Source organism: Aythya fuligula, chromosome Z (genome assembly GCF_009819795.1).
Source record: "Aythya fuligula isolate bAytFul2 chromosome Z, bAytFul2.pri, whole genome shotgun sequence".
Classification (NCBI taxonomy): Eukaryota; Metazoa; Chordata; class Aves; order Anseriformes; family Anatidae; genus Aythya; species Aythya fuligula.
This window is the reverse complement of record NC_045593.1, coordinates 35,574,563-35,595,914: the sequence shown is the minus strand read 5'-3', so window position 1 is coordinate 35,595,914 and position 21,352 is coordinate 35,574,563. Positions and strand designations below refer to the sequence as shown.

At 36.7% G+C, this 21,352-nt stretch overlaps 1 protein-coding gene across 8 annotated transcripts in view; it reads left to right on the top strand.

The window, feature by feature from the left end:
- The window catches only part of BNC2 (basonuclin 2), a 381,020-nt gene that overhangs the window by 304,872 nt on the left and 54,796 nt on the right, over positions 1–21,352 (top strand). For all 8 annotated transcript variants that reach the window (XM_032205573.1, XM_032205569.1, XM_032205570.1 and 5 more), the window contains one exon: positions 17,177–19,143. In XM_032205573.1, the coding sequence (XP_032061464.1) occupies positions 17,177–19,143 (1,967 nt within the window). The remainder of the gene's footprint in view (positions 1–17,176; positions 19,144–21,352) is intronic.

The window sequence follows — 21,352 nt, the reverse complement described above, 5'->3', positions numbered from 1 at the left end:
TATTTCTGAAACTAAGACAGCAGCTTATGTGTGCTGATCAGGAGTAGTGGAAGGAGTCATTAGAGTGTAAGGTCTTCAGCAGTTTTAGGGATCTTTTTAAATGTGGTAATTATTCTGCTCAGACCAAAAATGAAATTGATTCATCTTATGCTAAAATTATACAGATACCAAATAATTTTAAAATTTATGGAGTCTATGTGACTCAGTTATATTTTCTCTGAAGTTTCTCTAGAACATGGCATATCCCACCCCCTTTCTTTCTCCCTTTTTTGTCAATTAGTTCATTCTTCTTTGAAAGTCCTGTGCAGCAAAAGAAAACTGTTTCTCTTACTTCAGTCCAAATATAATAGCAGTCAAGTCAAGCACAACACAAAATCCAACATAGATAAATGACAGAAGAGCACTACAACAATGCCTTGGATATCCCACAAAAATAAATAAATAAATAAATAAATAAATAATCAGAGAGTGCCAAGTCCATCAAAGTTTTCTGCAGTTCTGCTAGGGAATTCTGCTTCAGCATCATTCTCTAGAGATTTTGTCTCTACAAGGTAGTAAGGTAAAGATCAAAGAACTTTACATAATATGTAGAATTCTCTGGGAAGTGTAGATAAAATGTGTGAAATGTTTGTGTGTGTATGCATACTCCTGTAATTATTTTGAAGCTGTCCACTGTCATCTGGGTTTATTGATCTCTGATACAGAGCCTGACCTAACAATATACTTTGCAGTATATGCCTATATTCCTTGAGCACTGGCTAGTCTTCTTGTGGTGAATCTGAAATTCCACTACAAGGTTTAAGGGGAGAAACTCTTGTGGTTTATGGCATCATCAGTACCTTCAGATGAAAATGGAGCTTTATGGAAATCGATTTTTCGTAGAGGACTATGTAGAAACAAAGTGCTTAAAAATACTAAGTGAATGCTGCTTTTACTTTCTGGCACTGGCCCAGTCAGTGTTCACTTTATGGATGGTTATGCTATGGGTGGATGTGCTATAGCCACAGCTCTCACCACTCTCATTAAAAAATAGGAAAAGAGGTGGGTGAACATGGCAGTGACAGAAGGACTACACTCCTGCTTTATTCTCTCTCATAACTCTTACATGTAGTTTTCACCATTTCTTTCCAAACTTCACCTGTCCTCCTGCTGTGAATCTGCTGCTTTACTTTTTCTCTCCTTGTGTTACTTTATACCCTGGAACTGCTTTTTAAGAACAAGGCAACTTTGCTTTAACCTAATAATACTGCGTCTCCTGTAAAAGGTGACTCAAGTTATGTAGAAACTATAGTACCTTTGTGTGAGTGTAAATTCAGTTTTTCACTCCTTTAAATCAGTAAAAATGCAGGTGTAAGACATTGCAATACTGCATGTTCTGACCTACTGCTGCTCCTGTTTGCTGTGTCCTTGCTGCTATGTTTGTACCACATTATAATTGTTTAAACATGCTCACACTGCTGTGATGTTCCTATGGTGAATCAAGCATAGTAATCTGATTTGATTAATGGAAGGTGTGGTCCCTTCTTTCAAGCTCATGTGGATTGAGACCACCACATTATAGGTAACCTTGCCTGTTTAGCTCCACCAAATCAAATGAATTACTCTGTAGTTCACTTAAGAAAAAATATAGAAGAAACATATCCAGGAGTTGATTACATAACACTAATGCTGCATTCTTAATTATTTGGCAGCAAGCTACTTGCTAAAAGAACTGCAATACATACAGGTATGTTTTTAATAACTTATAGATGATAAGTCTATTTACAGTTACAAATTATAACTCCAGTTACTATGAGTTTTACAGACCCCTCTACAGGTTTGACCTTACTGTCCTGTGTGGGCAAAACTGTTACTGACTTTCTGGCTTCAGTTCCCACTTGTCTTTTTCAAGACAAGGAATATGGCCTATCTGTACAAGATCATCTGTGTTATTATTGAGATTGACGCAGGCTCAGTTGGTCTTTCTATGAACAATGAAACAGAGTCTTGCTTCCTTCACAAAACTGTTTAAACAGTTTCATTCCAGACATTGCCATCACTGAGGGATGGGTGAGAGAATCTGTGATTGCTGAAATATGCTTGGTCATTTCTTTTCTACACCATGATAGAATTCCCCTTCACTCCGTAGTGTAATTCAGAGTGAATTTAGCCCTATACGACTATTTTGTTTGTATGCATGTTGCTGTCCAGACTAGTCCTTGTTTTATTTTGAAATAGGCATTTATGATTAATTTGGGGTCTGAGCTGTTAATCTGTTAAATTTCTGGAGTTAGGAATGTATACTCAGAATTGCATTTCCAAATAAGACATATACATGGGAAAAAAATATATATTTAAAAAAAAAAAAAAGACCATTAATTTTATCTTAATAATTTATTTTGGCATCTCAGTAGAATGCCATAAATAAATAGGGTATAAAATATCTGCATCATCGTGTCTGTGGCCTGAGGAGTTTCATACACTACCATAACTTAGTCAGTCTTTTGCTTTTGGTATACAAAATCAAAACTAAGAGGTTTGTAATCTTCAATGTATTGATTTTTTTATTATTAAAAAGTGAAAGTTAAAAGGCAGCTCTAAATCTGTTTTATCACCCACACTTGAACCAACTTTGGATGCCATTTCTAAGCATTGAGGATGTGCCCAAACATTAAAAGTTACTTTTTGCTAGCATTTTGCTAAGCTATTCTTACTGCTCTCTTTTTATTAAAATAATTCATTTTATTTGCTTTGCAACAAATAGTTGTATTCAGGGGAGTCTCTTCTCTATTAAGTGGTTTGTCCCCTACGTCTGTCCGCTGACACCCCTAGGGCGTCTTGTAAAGTTATAAGAAACTTGTAAGTATGAGCACTGCTATTTTCTTCAAAGTTTACTGTGTTACTAACAATCTAGTGTTTATTGGTATCCATTTGGGAAAGTGGGATTGGTATTTTTATTTGAGAACTATTTCACTTGGGAAGTTCTGAACATAATAAGCATGAATGAAACAATCACAATGTAGTGTGATAAAGTTTGCTCTCCAAGAGTGTGAATTAGAAAAGACATTCCTTGACTGATCATGGCTTACTTATCTACATATCGTAGAAGTGAATCCTTCCAAACATGTCTTGCTGTCCTCCGTGATAAAAAAAAAAAAAAAAAAAAAAAAGGAGTGTGAATTTTGCTGGAACCCTCTAGATGACTGCTTTCAAAGTCTGTCTTTTCTTTCCAGTTCTTTCATAGTTCAATTCCTATAAAACCTTATTGCAGGACAGAGTTCTTTAAATATTCATAAAGCCAGGTCAAGTTCACAGTAAGCCTTTTTTCAAATATACAGATATTTAGGGCTCCATCAAATTCAGCATTTCAAAATCTGTGGTGGGCTTTTCAGTATAACATCATGAATTAAGGGGAAATGCTGTCCATGTCCATTTTAAATACAATAATCCAAGACATGGAAGGATCATGATTTGTCCAGAATACATATGAAGTGGCACACTAGCCACAGCCACTAGGAATCTAGTAATAAAGCTTCAATTCCCTTCCATATTCACTGGGTTGTCTACCTCCACCTCTTATCTCTGAGATCACAATATGAAAAGGATAAAATATCATAAAATGTTAAAAGATTGGTTTTCTCTTCAGCTAGCAAATGTTTGTAGTTTATGAAATTTCTGTTTGATGTTTAGGTCCATCTTTAAATCCTGAGAATATGTATAGTTTAACTGCTGAATTTGACTTTCCAAGTGTTTAGGTCATTTTGCACCTCTAGTTCTGAACCAGTAACCAATAACACCAATAACTCCAAAGCTGCAAACTGAAAATAATAAAGACTTTTTGCACATGAATTAAGTTCACTTAAATGCTTATGTCCATCAAACCATACCAGGCTATTTGGTTGGAAGAATGAGGGGGGTTGTACAGGCTTCAGCACAGCTAGACCTTGAAGAATTTACTCAAGCATAACTTCCATTATGTTTGGAAAAAAAAAAAAAAGGATTTTTTCCTAAATAAAGAGTCAGACCAATGATTGGCTCTTGTTAATCTCCAATATTTAGTATTCACTTGCTCATTCTTCTGTCCAGTCCATATTGTGGATATGTATCATATCTTCCAGGGTCTTTCTCGACATGAATTGATCATGGAAATTTTGTTTCTGTTAGTCCTCTACTGTTGTTGAGATTTGAGAATCATTGACAAAACTCCATGCTGTGAGAAATTCTCTGAAAATGATAAAGAATTGATACACACAAAAAAATAATATTTTTAGTATAATTCCAAATGTTCAAGTTCCTCTTCAGAATTTCCTCTTATAAGTAAAGCTGAGACTGAACTGTCTTGTTAACACGACATATATTTTCAAGTTTTTAGTATTTTCTTGCTTACATCAACCTTTACCACCTGCTGATCTGTGTCCATACAACATTATCACTTAGCTTTTTGAATCAAGTTTAGATCAAAGGTACATACTTCCATTTAAATTTAAAAGATCTCTGGAAAAGATGAATAATACCTATGTAAATAATATTGCTTAATTAATAGAGTTCTGTGCAAGTAACTCACTGTCTCTAGAGATTGTTTGAAGAAAGCTGATAAAACCCAGACTGTTCAAAAATAAAATTGCCAAGTAGATGGATTTTTTGATATATAATTTTTTTGTTGTTATTGTTGTTCATTCTAACTAGATTGCATAACTGTATTTCTCCTACCTAGTTTCTTAGCTATCACCCAATTTCATTCTGTTATTTTTACAGGTTTTTGTTGTTGAAAACATCATTTTAACCAACCCACATTTTTCCCCAGAAGCAGCCAGCCTTGTTTCTTTTAGGAAATGAACTTAAAGGTTAATGTTGTACTTAGGGCCTGTTTTTGCCTTCTTAGAAGACAAGTATTAATCCTTACAATACCAACATACCTGTTAGACATTTGTCAGTACATTTCTGTTATGCAGAGTTTCTATGCCAAGGTCAGAAGCCAAAGGAACTCCAGGCTCGAAGAGAAATATGAATGGTTTAGAAATGTATTTTTTCAAATAGTATTGTACACAACAATGACAGTGTTCTGTGTTCTTAAGCATTTAAAATCATCTGTTGCCTAGCACTTTGCCATCAGCCACACTGGGTTTCCTTCTCCTTCAGCTTAGAGAAAAAATAACATACTTGGAGGGAGGGTAGAAGGTTACTGCAGCACTTCCATGTATTTCTGCAGTAGATATCCTGCTGAAAGTTGCATTGACTGAACACAGGACAGACACAAAGATCAATCCTAGTGGGACCAAAACCCTTGAGGTAGTGCTTACTCAAAATCGATCAGTCTTTTCAGTTATCCCTGGCAGTGATGGCTGTTACATTTTCTTACTATTTCACTACAGCTTTTTCTTCCAGCCTATATTAAGAGCATGGTCAGAGGTGCTGTCCTCACCTATGTTGTATACAAACCACTATTATTTTCAGTAATGTCAGTAATTTTGTTCTATCTTAGTTTGCCCGTTCTTTCTGGATATGACACTAGTATAATCCAGCAAAAAAAAAAAAAAAGTACACTTTACTATGTTGAAAAGATTTTCAATGTTGGTGTAACCTGCTGAAGTTCAGTAAATAATCACCAGTTTTTGGAGAATTCTGACACTTCCTTTTTATTGCATGGCAGCTTAAGCAGTCTAATATTGTTCCTCTTCAGGAATCATAATTCTGTTCCAATTTGCATGTCATCCTCCTGACTTCATTTTTTTGTACTGCTCTTGTCAGAAGGTGGTGTTTGACATAATTTAGGGTGCTTAGAAAATGGAAAGATAAACCAGAAGGTGTGTAAAATACCAAAATCAAGTACATTTTAAATATCTGAATGTGGATCCTATCAAAACTTATAAAATTTCTGAATGTAGAATATATGCATATATAAAGCATATCCCCAAAGCTTTTAAAATGCATTATTGTGTAGCCTTATTGCAGCATGCAGGGATGACGTACTCATCATTACACATTGGTTTTCCTGTAAGCTGCATGGCAGACAGTTTCATATGAGTAGCTAAAAGAGCATCACACTTCATGAATCATCCACTTGTCTGGCAAGCAGGGAAATACCCTTTTTCTAAGAGTTAAATGTTAGGTCTGAGGGAGAGTGAGACGATTCAGTTTCTTCTCCAGTCAGTGGTGAGAGAAAGTTCATGTGCTATGACTGCACCAAGCTTGAGGAAATGAAATTTGTAGCTTGATTCACAATAAGGAGCACACTCAAAGCTAACTCCCTGCAATTAATGTGACTGCTGGCAATCCAAAACCAAAATAAAAGGCTTTCTCTGACCCAAGAAGAGGCCAGCATTGGAACTGTATCATCTGTCTTACAGTTAGGACTTGGGTTCCTAGAGCTATTAAACAGTTACCTCTCCAAGACCCACACAGGAAAAAAAAAAAAAAAAAAAAAAAAAAAAAAAAAAAAAGCATTGTTTAAAAAGCAGGTATGTGTGGATTTTTATTTTTATTTTTTACATTATAATGTGTGCTGTTATTTACCACAGCCAGGACATTTGTTCATGTAGATGTATTTTGCATCTATATGGTTTTATTTGTCTCTGTTTGTGTGTTTGTGCTTATTGATAAAGTCATTGAGCTATCCTTGGTGAAAGAAGGATCAAAGTCCATAACAAGTCAATTTTCTTTCTCAAAGCAGGGCATACCTGGTCTCAATGTTGTCCAGTCAGTGGACTTCTCTTAACTGTGACTTGCAATCGCTTCAGAAAATGGAACATGTTGGGAATTGGAATTTGCCAATTCTGTCTTCCCCTTCTGAAATAGAACTACCTCAATGCATAGAGAGTGAATTGAACTCGGTATTTTTCGAACTCTAACTCTGTAGAACTGTAATTACACCAAGACAGTGACCAATAAGCAGGTGTTGTAGAAAACAGTAGGCAAGGTGCTATTTTATTTTATTTTATTTTATTTTATTTTATTTTATTTTATTTTATTTTATTTTATTTTATTTTATTTATTTTACTTTATTTATTTTACTAAAATCAATACATTGATGTAGGTGCTGCCTGCCAGATTCTGTTACAGCTTTTGCACTGATCCATCCTCTTGGAGTCACTAGAACTGGTCAGGCATAATCCAAATTATTAATCTTTGATATTGTTCTGAAATGCATTGTCTGTGGTTTTATGGATGCTGTTCCTGTTCCACCTTGTGTTTGGATTTCTCAGCTAAAAAAATCCTTTGTGGATGTGGTCAAAAACAATGCAAACTGCGGAATTCATCACAGCACTGAACGTGAGATTGTTTGGAAAATATAGATGGCTCATCTATTAGCTGTTAAATTAGCAGAAGAGTGCTCAGGAGGTGATTATAGAATTACTAGTACTGTAGATTTTTATATTTCTTCTGTTTTACCGCCATTAGGCTTACCACTTCAGAGCCTTCTGCCACCACACTGTGTCCTATCCGCTTCTAAATATATCTCCTAAAACATTAAATATGTGTATACTAATCATGATCAGACTAAAATTCAACTGCTGTACTTGTGGGACTTTTTTTTATCAGAAGCTGTATTTAAGTGATGACACAGTAATTTGTTCATTCTTCTGTCAGTGTAATTTACAAGGCTACGACAGATAAACATAGCTATACAAGATTCATTTACGGTGACACAATGGCAGATACACAGAGCAGAACCCTGCCTATGAGATAAAGTGGACTGAGTGACTTACGCAGTAATTAGGGGATAATTGTCATTAACCTCGCAAACAGTAGTTTACCCATATTGTTTAAAAGGCTCCAGGATGCATAATGACAAGGTAATCTGTCAAAGCGCTAGGGGGAAATATTAATAAGATTTGTGCAAGCCTGGATAGAAAATATGCAGAAAGCGGCCACATTAAGCTAATTGGTGGATGAATATACACTTGTAAAAGTGCTTCTAATGGCACGTTTGCTGCTCTCCAAATGACTACTGTTAATGTGGAGAAGTGGGCTGCCTAGAAAGTCAGGACTGCTGGGACAAGAGGGTATTAAGACATGCAGGCACAGTTATTATTACTTTGTACACGGTAATATAATTTCCCCCACTTTCTTTTGCATTTCAGTGTCTGTAATATGTGCAATCAGATAGTTCACTTCATGTATCATAATATTTTTATATTCCAGTGACATTTGCTTTTTTTGGCGTCACTTCTGCACCCTGCTATCTCCCTTCTGCATCAGATTGCCACCTATGATACACCTGTTTTTCTTGGTGTAAATTTTTTAGGTAAACAATCAAGGAAAAAGGCCTCATTAAGATCATGTTGTATATATTGCAAGTAATAATGCATAGTTCCCTGATGAATACTAAAGATGGAAATCAATCTCCCGGTTCTGCTGCCATTCATATACCCTACATATAGTACAGCGGAATCCCTTTATTGAGGCACAACATTGCATTCAATCAGAAAACCAAGTTTGTAATGAAATCCTATTATTGACACTTTTATTTCAGTCTTTTTATCCTTGTGCAACGCCTTAATTCCTTGCAATTCCGTTGGTTAGGCAAATCTCTTACTGACTTCTTTGGAAGTTTTACTTACAAGCCTGGTACAAGAAACCTTTTGTGGCTTAAATTTTCCTGCTAGGGTTATGACTTTAGTGAGCTGGGATTTAAAGTAAGAAAATGACCATCTGACGATCTGATTTAACTTGACTATTAGATATCTTTCCCTGCTTTTGGTGCCGTGCATGTTGCATGGAGCAGCTGCAGGGATGTAAGACATGATAAATTGTTCACATTACCACATTGTGATCATTGGAGAAGGTCTTGGCTGAAGAAAACCTGAATGTCTCTTGTGGCTATGTGTATTGCAAATACACACAAATACCTTATTGGAGGTCTTGGTGAATGGGTGAATGCTTCTCGTTTCTCATAAAAAATACATCATTCCTTCAGTGTTGATGAAACTGAGGCATGGAGAAGAGGTTTAAGTAGCTTGCTAAATTCCCTGAAAGACTGCCTGAGCTTAAAGAATATAACTTAATTTCTCAGTGAGCAATGCAGCACTGACACCAACCAGTAAAACCACAAATGATTTCAAGGACTGATACTATCAAGGCAAATTTTCTTACATGGAATGGAAAAATGTGCAATTATATATGCAAAAAAAAAAAAAAAAAAAATGGGAAAGTGCATATGAAAATCAATCATTGCTATGGTTATGTGTATGTTGGTTATTTCCTATCCACTTACATGCAAAACTGTGTTCTAAAGTTAACCTACACCTGGAATTATTTCAGTTGTTTGCCCCTTTTTTGTTCCTGCATGTCCCTATCCTGAAGAGTTCCCAAGGGAGCTCGTACTGTCTAAACTTTCTGGCTTCATACACAGGTATGGTGGCTTGATTGCATCTAGAAGCCATGTCTGCCTAGGGGCAAACACCTTCTCTTGCTCAACACAAGTTGGTGGCACAGCTGCTTCAGGGACATTTACATGAATTTGCCATGCTTACAGGTTGTAGGCAAGAAAAGGTATCAAAATATTGCTCTAGAGTTGGAGTCCAAGATTCAGAATTTCAAAGCTCTCTAAGGAGTTCGAATACATAGTTTCCAGAAAATCCTGATATTCTACCATGATTGTAAGAACAATTTCCTTGCCTTTAGTATGCATTAAAAATGTTTTCATGTGCAGATACCATAAAACATGTGGTTACTTTTCATTAACTCTTCTCTGAGCAAAGTCTTTAGAGATCCAGAACTGACAGTAAAGGGAATAAATGCTTGCATTTGAAAATGTGTGACATACTTTGGAAAAGAAGGGCAGAATACTCGGGAAGTGGCACTGGTATTTTAAAATAAATGCCAGATAATGACAATTGCTGAAAGGTGACTTTGGATTCCTAAGCATATGACTTTGGATACCAAAGCAATATGTATCCACACTAACAGAATAAGAGACAGACTTTGCCACTTAACACTTGGGAGTTGTATCTCTTTTTCCTTCCTACCAACAAGACAGTCATAAATCAAAGCAAATTTCACAGACATCAGACATAAGAGTTATACCATTGTAAAATTAGTAAAAGCAAGAAGAGAACCAGGTTCTGATAGTGCTTAGAATGTTTGTTTTTCTCTGAGTGTGGACAGAGGTTTACTGTGAAAAACTAGTCAAGCATCCAGTTGTGAAGATGCTTGATGCAGTTGTCATTATTAAATGAAGCTAGAAATGCTGTGATAAAATGTTTTAGCCCCACAGTGATCTATCACAATTTTAAAAAATAAAAATGCTCTACACAGAGATATAGAGATATACAGGGAAAGAAAAAAAAAAAAAAAAAAAAAAAAGCAATCATCTTATGAATTATTTATTCTTATCTGGTCCATAATCTAGAGCATTCCATAACAAAGTGCCTATAAGGAAATTCAGTTCCTGAAAGGTGTAGTGTGCTGGTGATCTAGTATTTTGATACCACTCCCTAAAAAGCAGCCCAGAACCAGTGCTCCAGCAGGTTGCTTGTGCAGGGGTCTGTGCTGCTGGCATATGTCTTCAGGATGAGATATAAAACAGAGGGCCTGCATACTTTTGGTCAGTAAAGACCCTGTAGGCCATTTAGCAAAAGCGTGGGTGGTTAACGGCGGTGTCCTGGCTAGGTTTCAGCTGCGGTTATTGCATTCCACCTCCTTACGTTCCATCTGCAGTTTCAGCAGGACATGGTGTTCCTCACTTTCACTCTGAAACTGCTAAGCAGTGCTCCTGTGCATCGTTACACAGCCGCTGTGCTCCACCATGGTGGTATGCCCCCAATATATATTCAAACAGATTTGGCTCTACATAGTGTTTCAGAACTAAGTTATTTCAAAATTACTTTCCAGCATGGTCAGTGGAATTACTATGGATTTAAGGTGCAATTTCTCTGGATTTAAAGTGCAGCCAGATTTGACCCAGTGTCTACAATATCAATTAGTAAAAGTTTGCAATAGTCTTTGGGATCTTTTTGGTCAAAATGCAAAGCTTTTTGCTGATGAGTGCATCAGGAAACGTAAAGCATAAGGAGCATCCAGAGTTAAGTACTGTTATATATCTGGCAGCAAAACTAAATACAAGCATGCATGTAATTACAAGTTCATTTGTATACAAACTGCTAGTGTCATTTTCATTTATACTTTGGGGAAAGAAAATTCTTTTCTTCTTCTGCTGTAACTGGAATCCTCATGCATACCCTATGTCATTTGGGGAAAGAAAACAACTCCAGCAGGTAAGGGAAAGGGGTGTCTGAAGGTAAGAAGATCTATTGCTTTTGATTTTTCTAGCACAGTGGAGGCTGCAGTGAAGCCAAAAGATAAAGATTTCCATTATTGACTGAGAACTCAGTAGTGCTGCACTGTGTTCATTCCTGCTGCAGCAGTATAACTCAAGGAGAGAACTGCTGACACTTAAACATGAGTTTGTTCATATGGTTTCAGTTGGAGAAGGGGGGCTGTTGGGAGGTGGACAAGAAGTGACAGATGAAAGGGGAAAAAATTAACAATGGCTCTTTGCAGGTTGGGTGTGTTAAACCTCATATCAGTTGCACATGTATAATCACAGCAAACAACTATGCACAACTTTTTTTCATGTTTACAGGAGCAAAGGTGAGTTAGGTTCAGCACAGAAAAAGCACCTCTCAAGAAAATGAGCATGTGAATGCTTCTGTTTCTATGGAAAGTATATACAAGGCTTACTTCTGCCTTATTGAAGTTGGTAGGGGTTGACCAGAATGAGCCAAAGTTGTTTCACATTTCCTGTGCCATGCATACAAATGTGAGTTGGTGTGCTGCTGCACACTTTTGGTCACTTTTACTCCAGGAGCAGTAAGACTACCCATAGCGTAACAGCTTGAAATTTAATTGGGAAGCAAAGAGATGCTCCTGGGAAATTCAGCCAAACAAAAACAACAAACCCTAAATCATGGAAATTATGTAGGCTTTTCTTTATTAGAAACAAATGTTCATTTTTTTTCTCCTGTCTACACCCTAATTAAAACCATCCTCTGCAATTATAGTATGACCAAATGAATGTCTCTCAGTCTGCTTTTCAATTGTTACAGCTGCTCTCAAAATGTTTCTTTGAGATCAGCTAGAAAATATATAGCTCTTTTAGAAGGATTCATAGAAAAAGTGATATTATAAACACCATGCTTGCTTAATTAGTTAATCAAATACATATCTATGTAATATTTTGTAACATAGATATCCAGTTGATATGCATTAAAAGCAACAGCTTATGGTGCGTATGTAAACTTGCTAAAATGTGAAGGCTGGAGGTGTTTTTTTCTGTGTAATTTTGAGTGATTCACAGAAATTATCACAATAGTGCCCCAAAATAATGTTTGAGTGCTTCACAGCAGATAAGGTTTGTTTTAGAAGCCATTTTAACATTTTTAACCTTTCTATTAATCTCAACTCTTCTATAATCAACTCTCACTACTCATTCAGTCAGGAGTATACATACACTTTACCTATGCCAAGAAGTTAACTAGTAAGATAAAATTAGAACTGTAAAAAGTCTGTGGTGCATATGCATATGTACATACATGTCTCTGTGTGAGTGTGTATGTATAAAATTAATTAAAGGCAATGCAGGTACAGGAGTCAATGCAGCTTTTCACACAGTGAGAGTTTAGAACAACTGATTTCATAACAAAAGTTGAAGTTTTTCAGTGTATGTTTATACTGTATGCTTGTGTAGACCATCCTTATTTTCTAAATAATCAGTTTTTAAATTGTGAGGTTTTCAAGCTGATTTGAAAGCTTAAAATCTGTAAAGCCTGGAGGCCCTCAAGGAATGAAGACTCCTCTCCACAGTACTCCTCAATTAAACTCTTACAAGTTAGAGTGAACTTTGTGTCTATCTTCTGTTTTAGCATGTTTATATCATCCAAGATAATCATCTTGAGGCCCATCACTTGTTCTATCTGACCCAGAAGTTTAAGACAAGATGTACCCTGACATATCTTGACACATCTCTTCCTAATATATGTTCAGCAAAAATGAGGAGGCAGTTTCAGGATGTTTAACCATGATGTTACTTTGAAGATCTAATGCAGTACATGTGTACATGAATCTTTACCTACATAAATAATAAACATGTATGTATGGGAAGGGGAAGGGTCAAGTGTGTGTTTAGAATTAAAAAACATGCAAGGTTAAGTTCTGTATTCTTGGGGGTTAAATTTTGTATAATTTAGAGATTAAAAGTTTTTCTCCATCTAAAACTGAAATGGATCTACCCACACATATCAAATACAACAAATAAAAATTATTAATAATAAACATAAACATAACAATAATAATAATAATAAAAGGCTGTATGGATGAAAAACAAAGAGCATGCTGAACAGAGTAGGTTTATGTATCTACTACCTGTAAGACAGAGCTGTAAGCGTGCAGTAGTACCTCTGCACTCACTGGCTTCCTTGTACACATTGTCACAGGAGGCTTGGCTTAATCATCTGTGAGCTGAGAAAAGTAATATAAATCGGAACCTTTTGTCATGGAATATTTAAATGTGGATAGGATTTAATGGCTTTGGGGAGAAAATTTAGCATGAGAGATTGTAAGAAACAAGAAATCGATTACATATAAGAAAGGACTTGAACCTCTAATCAAGTATTACCATACACAGAGAGATCCCTTGCTAGTTATAACTGAATTCAAAGGGGATAATGGTTAGAATTTTTGTTAATTTTAAGTTTTATCAAAAAATGACATTCCTATTTGCTCTTTATCTAGGTTTGCATAATACATACTTACAGTGATATATGGAAAGCCATCTGTAAATCTTGAAGCATATGCTACACGGTATCCATAGGTAGTATGTCTTCTATGAAATACAGATATCTGTACAATTTCTGCTTTTACTGGGGAAATAAAAATCCTTGTTGCAAAATAACCAAATATAGCTTGATGCAACTAGTAGAAGAAGGCAAAGATCATTTAAGACTGACTTTCTTATTCCTTGCAATTTCTGTGACAGTGAGAGTAACCCTGCAGCAGCCACACCTAGCTTTTGTGCTGTGCGACTGCTAGTTTTTGTGATCAGTGGCACATAGCAGCAGCTGTAAGTCTGTCCCTCTTTACTGGAAATCTAGAAAGTTTTGTCCTTAGCTAAACAAGACAAAAGGGGGTGGCATCTCATTGAGAGATAGGTTGTATAGCCAACTGCCAGTGCCTCTGACTTGAGCTGTGAAATAACTCCACAAAAGCACACTGATGTCTGCCTGTTTGGTAAGTGCAAACAGCTAGCTGCACAGCGGTTGGGTGACTGACTGCGTGCGGTAACCTTCCGCTTACGTGTGGCAGTCTGTTACAGGATCTGTACCTACTATTCTCATGAGTTATTCTCATGCTGGCTGTATTTAATTTTTATTTACTTAAATATCCGTTTTTATAAAACATCCATCTGTTACATAAGCCTGTGAGTGATTTACAAATTACAGCAAAAACAAAACAAATTACTACCAGTAGTACATTACAAAGCAGCCTGCAGCTGGCTGCAGACAGGAGTCCTAATTCAATACATGTAAGCAGCGTAAATTAGACAATATTATTTCCATCTTCAAACAATGCAAGTTAGAAAGAATGAATACTTGTGGCTTCAGATTGGAAATGTGTATATATAAATTGGGTCACAGATGACAGCAAAGGCCTGGACACCAAAATCTGAACTGTTCTTGGAGTACCACATCAGAATTGCTCAAAAGTAGAACCACTATGGCTGGCTGGAAGTTGTGGGAGAAGTAAAGACGAGAAACATAGGTCACATTCATGGGCAGAGTAGCCAGAATTAGTCGGATGAGAAAAGACATAATCTTAGAGCTTTCAAATGTGAACCTGTCCTTTTGTTTTGTTTCACTTTCTTTTGCAGTTGGGTGTTGTTCTTGTTGTGCTGTTGTTTTATGTTCTGGATGATTTTTATTAACATAGAGTACCTCTAAAATACTATTCCATCAGACAGGTAGAAATGGGGGAATAGCAAAATTAGCGATGTCCACAGTGCTCAAAGGTATTCAAAGCTGCAAACACTTCCTGACTAATGCAAACCAGGACCACACTGCGAAACAGCATCTGCATGATGGGTTTCCTAAATCTCTGTGTAGAACATGCTGAGCAGCTTCTGCACAGAGATTGGTTCTGGTGCTCTGAAGCTGGGTCAACAGTGTGAGTCCTTCTAAAAGTATTCTGCAATTAATTACTTTTGAGGGTTTCACAATCTTGTAAGGTTTCATTGTCAATGGCCATATGTGGAGCCTTTCTAAACATTCCACAGTAGCATGCACGGTTCTGAAGAATACATGACATTGACATCATTAACTTTGAATTCATAAAGGTGACACACATCAGAGCTGAAATAACGAAAACCAGCTTTCATCAAATAAATACAGGCTTTACCATTTGGGGCAAACTGCATTTTCCAGTGCTCTAGAAAACGTGAGGGGAGGAAAGACTCAATCCTCTGAAGACTGAAGATAATAAACTAATTAAATAAATAAATATAATCTGCAAAAACTGAAAGACATTTGCAGGCTTCGTAATCAAATAAGTGCTAGTGGTTTTTGCAGTACTGTGTAGTCCAACATGTTTGGTTAAGTTCTGAAGCTGAGATTCAGGATTTAAAAAGATCAGAGACAGTACAGAGGAGTATCTTTGCAAGGCTTTCAAATTGTTTAATGCATGAGGAAGCATTGGAATAATTTTGATTTGATGGCATGCAACAGTGCTTGTTGGTTATAGTTACCGTGCTGATGTTATGTCCAGCATTTGCCCAAAAGGAAGGATGCCAATAAAATAATGTATTCATTATATAAGTATTTTAATATGTTTTTATCAATACATGCTGGAATGGATTGCCTGACATTACACTGCAGAATTTTTAAGTCCTACCTTCAGGCAAATCTCATGCTTACTAGCAAAAATGAAAGTGTGAAATGCTTTTTAATGTATATTTAACAACAGATAGTCTCGTGATTACTGATGTGTATTCTCTCTGGATTTTTCCCTTGGTATCAGAAGGCAATAATAAGAGACAACATTTTTACACATTTATGCTATCTACATCCATCAGATGCTTACTTTTTACATATTTTTAACTGTCATTTATAACAAGGCTGAAAAAAAAAAAAGTCATCCCTTAAGTCTAAACCATACCAAGATCGCAAGTCTGCAATCAATTCCCATTAATAGTCCAGTTATGGTTAAAACAGTGTCTGTATTTCTACCTTTTGATGCAAGTTTATAATGAATGTGTTTTTCTGTATTGTTTTAATGGAAAAAAAAAAAGTGAGAGAGAGAGAGAGAAAGAGAGAGAGAGAGAAAGAGAGAGAGAAAGAGAGAAGGAAAGAGAAGGAAAGAAGGAAGGAAGGAAGGAAGGAAGGAAGGAAGGTAGGAAGGAAGGAAGGTAGGAAGGAAGGAAGGAAGGAAGGAAGGAAGGAAGGAAGGAAGGAAGGAAGGAAGGAAGGAAAGAGAAAGAAAGAAAGAAAGAAAGAAAGAGAAAGAAAGAAAGAAAGAAAGAAAGAAAGAAAGAAAGAAAGAAAGAAAGAAAGAAAGAAAGAGAGAGAGAAAGAAAGAGAGAAAGAAAGAGAGAAAGAAAGAGAGAAAGAAAGAAAGATACTAGTTTTATATGGTATTTTTAAGACTTTTTGTCTTGCGTCAGACTTTCTTATGAGAAGGTCCATGAGTTACTTAAGCTTTATGTTTACCTACATTTCAAAAGGAAATCTCTCAAATTTATTTATTTAGACCTTTTTTGTAGTGTCACTATTTTATAACAACTAAAGTACAATTTTCCATATTTTACAATATGGAATGCACATTGTGGACTGCACAGCAACAGTTCATGCTTTATACTAATGTATGCTAAACTATTGCATATTATATAGATCACTGTTGTTAAAATAGCAGTATTGGAGTGTTTAGATCACAGATCCCCAGTGGTCTACATTTTGCTTGCTTTGACATTATTAAACTTAACTTGTTTCTCTTACTGTGATTGTAATTACTATATTTGCATGGCTGAAAAGTTTGCTTCTTTTGGTTGAGTTCTATTAACTCTGTTTGCATGTTGTGATTGTTTTTTTTTTGAGCTTAGTATTTCATGTGCAGGCAGCAGAGCACCTTCTGTTGAATTCAATAATTATGCAGAATCAATAAGTTTTTTTCTTTGTGTTTGTCTTTGTTGTTTCTTTGATATGGCCTCTAGGATGCTGCAGGCAAGGTGCTGGACCGCTGGGCCATCATGTCCAGGGAAGAAGAGATCATTACCCTTCAGCAGTTCCTGAGATTTGGAGAAACCAAATCCATTGTGGAGCTGATGGCAATTCAAGAAAAAGAAGGGCAGGCTGTGGCTGTGCCATCTTCAAAGACAGATTCAGATATAAGGACTTTTATTGAAAGCAATAATCGCACCAGGAGCCCAAGTCTCCTTGCTCACCTGGAGAATAGCAACCCTTCCAGCATTCATCATTTTGAAAACATCCCGAATAGCCTTGCATTCCTGCTTCCATTCCAATACATAAATCCAGTCTCTGCTCCACTGCTGGGGCTGCCTCCAAATGGCCTCCTGCTGGAACAGCCAGCAATGAGGCTCCGTGAACCAAGCCTTACAACCCAAAATGAATATAATGAGAGCAGTGAATCTGAAGTTTCCCCTACACCTTTCAAGAATGAGCAAACATCCAGCAGGAATGCTTTGACCAGCATCACAAATGTTGAACCCAAAACTGAGCCAGCCTGTGTCTCTCCTGTTCAGACACCTACACCTGTCAATGATTTATCAAAAACAGAACATACTAAAAGCTCATTCCGCATTCACAGAATGAGGAGAATGGGGTCTGCCTCCAGAAAAGGAAGAGTGTTTTGTAATGCATGTGGCAAAACTTTCTATGACAAAGGTACTCTTAAAATCCACTACAATGCAGTTCACCTGAAAATCAAGCACCGGTGCACTATTGAAGGCTGCAACATGGTCTTCAGCTCTCTCAGAAGCCGCAATCGTCACAGTGCTAACCCCAACCCCCGCCTCCACATGCCTATGCTAAGGAATAATCGAGACAAAGACCTAATTCGTGCTACATCAGGTGCTGCCACTCCAGTCATAGCAAGTACAAAATCCAACCTAACTTTAACAAGCCCAGGGCGTCCACCGATGGGATTTACCACTCCCCCTCTAGATCCTGTACTACAGAATCCTCTTCCCAGCCAGCTGGTGTTTCCAGCTTTAAAGACTGTCCAACCTGTTCCTCCTTTTTACAGAAATTTACTTACTCCTGGAGAGATGGTGAGTCCTCCAACCTCCCTCCCTACCAGTCCAATAATACCAGCATCAAGTGGCATGGAGCAGCATCCCCCTCCTCCTTCAGAGTCATCGGTTCCATCAGTGCTGATGCCCACTCCAGAGCCTAATACTGATCTTGCCCCCAAGAAGAAGCCAAGGAAGTCGAGCATGCCAGTTAAAATAGAAAAGGAAGTTATTGATACTGCTGATGAGTTTGATGATGAAGATGAAGAGGTGAATGACAGCAGTACAATGGTGAATGACATTGGTCATGACAATCACTGCCATTCTCAGGAAGAAATGAGCCCAGGCCTGTCAGTGAAGGACTTTTCTAAAACTGACAGAAGCAGATGTATTACCAGACCAGATATAAGAAGGGCAGACAGCATGACATCAGAAGATCAGGAGCATGAGAGAGACTATGAAAATGAGTCAGAATCATCAGAGCCCAAATTGTGTGAGGAATCCATGGAAGGCGATGATCGCCTCCATGAACCTGGTGAAAAATCTATGATGCATAGTGACAGACAAGATGAAAACCACAATGACTCTTCTAACCAGGATGTCATTAAGGTGAAGGAAGAGTATACAGACCCTACATATGATATGTTCTACATGAGCCAATATGGACTGTACAATGGAGGCAGTGCCAGTATGGCTGCCCTTCATGAAAGTTTTGCTTCCACATTCAACTATAGCAGCCCTCAGAAGTTCTCCCCAGAAGGTGAAATGTGCTCAAGCCCTGACCCCAAGATCTGCTACGTGTGCAAGAAGAGTTTCAAGAGTTCCTACAGTGTGAAACTTCACTACAGAAATGTTCATTTAAAAGAGATGCATGTCTGCACGGTGGCTGGCTGTAACGCTGCGTTCCCATCACGGAGAAGCAGAGACAGGTCAGTAAATATTAATTGATTTTCTACATTATTAAATGTGTTGAATTATGTATGAATAGGTGGTTTAGGGTACATGAAGAAATAGAGAGAAGCACAGTAATGACAAGTGACAATCATGTTCTCGTGACATTGAGAGAATTTTATCACTTCAAGATTTCCATTGTTGCTTGGCATTCAGAATAGTATTTATTGTGCCATCCTCTTAAGTGACTGGCAAGATAATAAATGTCGTTATTCTTTCTGTGTACCTGTGACTATATGTACTTCTCTTTATAAGCTGCAACTTATTACATTTATTTTCTTCTCCCTGCAGCTTTTAAATCTAGAAAAGCTTCTATTAAATATATAATAAATAATATACAATGCAAATATCTTTATGCATGCATAAAAGTAGGAAGGAGGGGAAGGGATGGATGGACAATTGGATGAATGGGTGGAGAGAGAGAGAATGGAAGGATTCGAATAAAAGAATGATTTCCATCCCCATAGGGTGATATAGAAGTAAAGAGGAAACATTTAAAGAATAGTCTTTCTTCTCTTCAATTTTTAAAATTAGCAACAAGTAAATATTAAGAAAGTAATTGTCTCTTTGTAGGAATGTATACACGTCTCGATCCTCTATAGTTATTTAGTCCACTTTCTTTTCTTCTCTGAGCAAGTCCCTTCCCTACTGATTGGAATAATGTATACTCAGACAGAAGAGACTAGACCCCTACATATTGTTAAGATCAACCCAGGGTATATTCTGCTGGCCCTTCGAATGAAATCATGCCCAAGCTATGCTGCATCAATACTGAAACAGTGGGGTTAAACAGAAGCAGCTGGTCCTTAAACTCTTAGGTTTATATATACACTATTCTTTTTGATTCTTGAGGAAAATGTAATCTAAATGGAATTTCTCAAGCTAGTAGGATAGTGCAGTTATTTCATAGTTGTGGATAAAAGCTCTCACATGTGATGATGATCATATTAATACATAACAAAATCTCTCTGGTTCATGGAGTGATGGAGAGATTGGGTCATCTCTTTTCCTTTATTTGTGTTTCATATTTTTTCATTATGCTGTAAAGATTCAGCAGACACAGGAAGGAAATTAAACCTAGCTAAGTATCTCACACACAGCTCCTTTTTTTTTTTTTTCATTGAAGTTGTTGAGGTTTGAAAGTGAATATATCTTGCAATACAAAATGAAAGCAACTTAGTACTGAGGAGACTAAGGAGACAAAATTTGCTTTTTTGACGGAGTCCAGTCCCTGACTATCTCATATCTTCTCTTCCCATTTATAAAATTCCCTGAAAAGAACCATTAGAAAACAATTTCAAAACAGACAAGGATGATCTAGGAAGTTTGTTTTACAGTAGGAAGAAACCACTGGGCATCAAGCAGGGAAAAGTGAATTAAGACTCCATTCTTTGGGTGTCTTGATAACTTTTATGAGACTTGAGTTTGACAAAGGAAGTGGATGAGTCAATGGCATACTTCATTCTGAGTTTAGATATGTTCAATTCCTGAAACTGCACAGGTTCCGGTAGTCCAAAATTTGCCTTGGTTGGTCTGTTTCCTCAAGTGAATTAGTGAAATGTTAATCATATACGAGGCAAAACAGCTTTGGATTCAGTGTATGAATTAAGAAGTGACTAGATTTAGGATGTGGAGCATTGTGCAATATTAAATTTCAGAAGGAAACCATTGATAGGTTATGCTAATAATACAGGTAGTATATTAAAGATTTGTAAGTCCTAACAAAGAGATGACTGTGATGATGTATGTAAAATATTTCTGAGACATGAACATTTAAATAGGATACATTTTGAAAATATTTTGAGAACTATGTAGGATACTTCTATTAAGCTTATTGAAAGTAAGCCATAAAATAAAAATCTATGATTCAGGAACTTAAAAATTAGGCTGCATATTTAAGATAAAATTATTATTTACATATCATTTTGAGTTGTGTAAATCACAAAATCATCCTTTTATATCATTTCACAAGCAACATTCAGAATATGTTTTGGTTAATTGTTACACTTGGAACAACATAAATTCATAGGCATGATATGTCCATTAATTGCAAGGATTTAACAGTGTTCATGCACTTCAAAAAATTTGAAGGAATGGTACAGTTTGTGTGCCCATTCAGGTTTGATGTTTTCCCAGGTTCATTAGAACCTCTGGTTTGCAAATTTTTCTGGAAACGCCTTGCAAGAG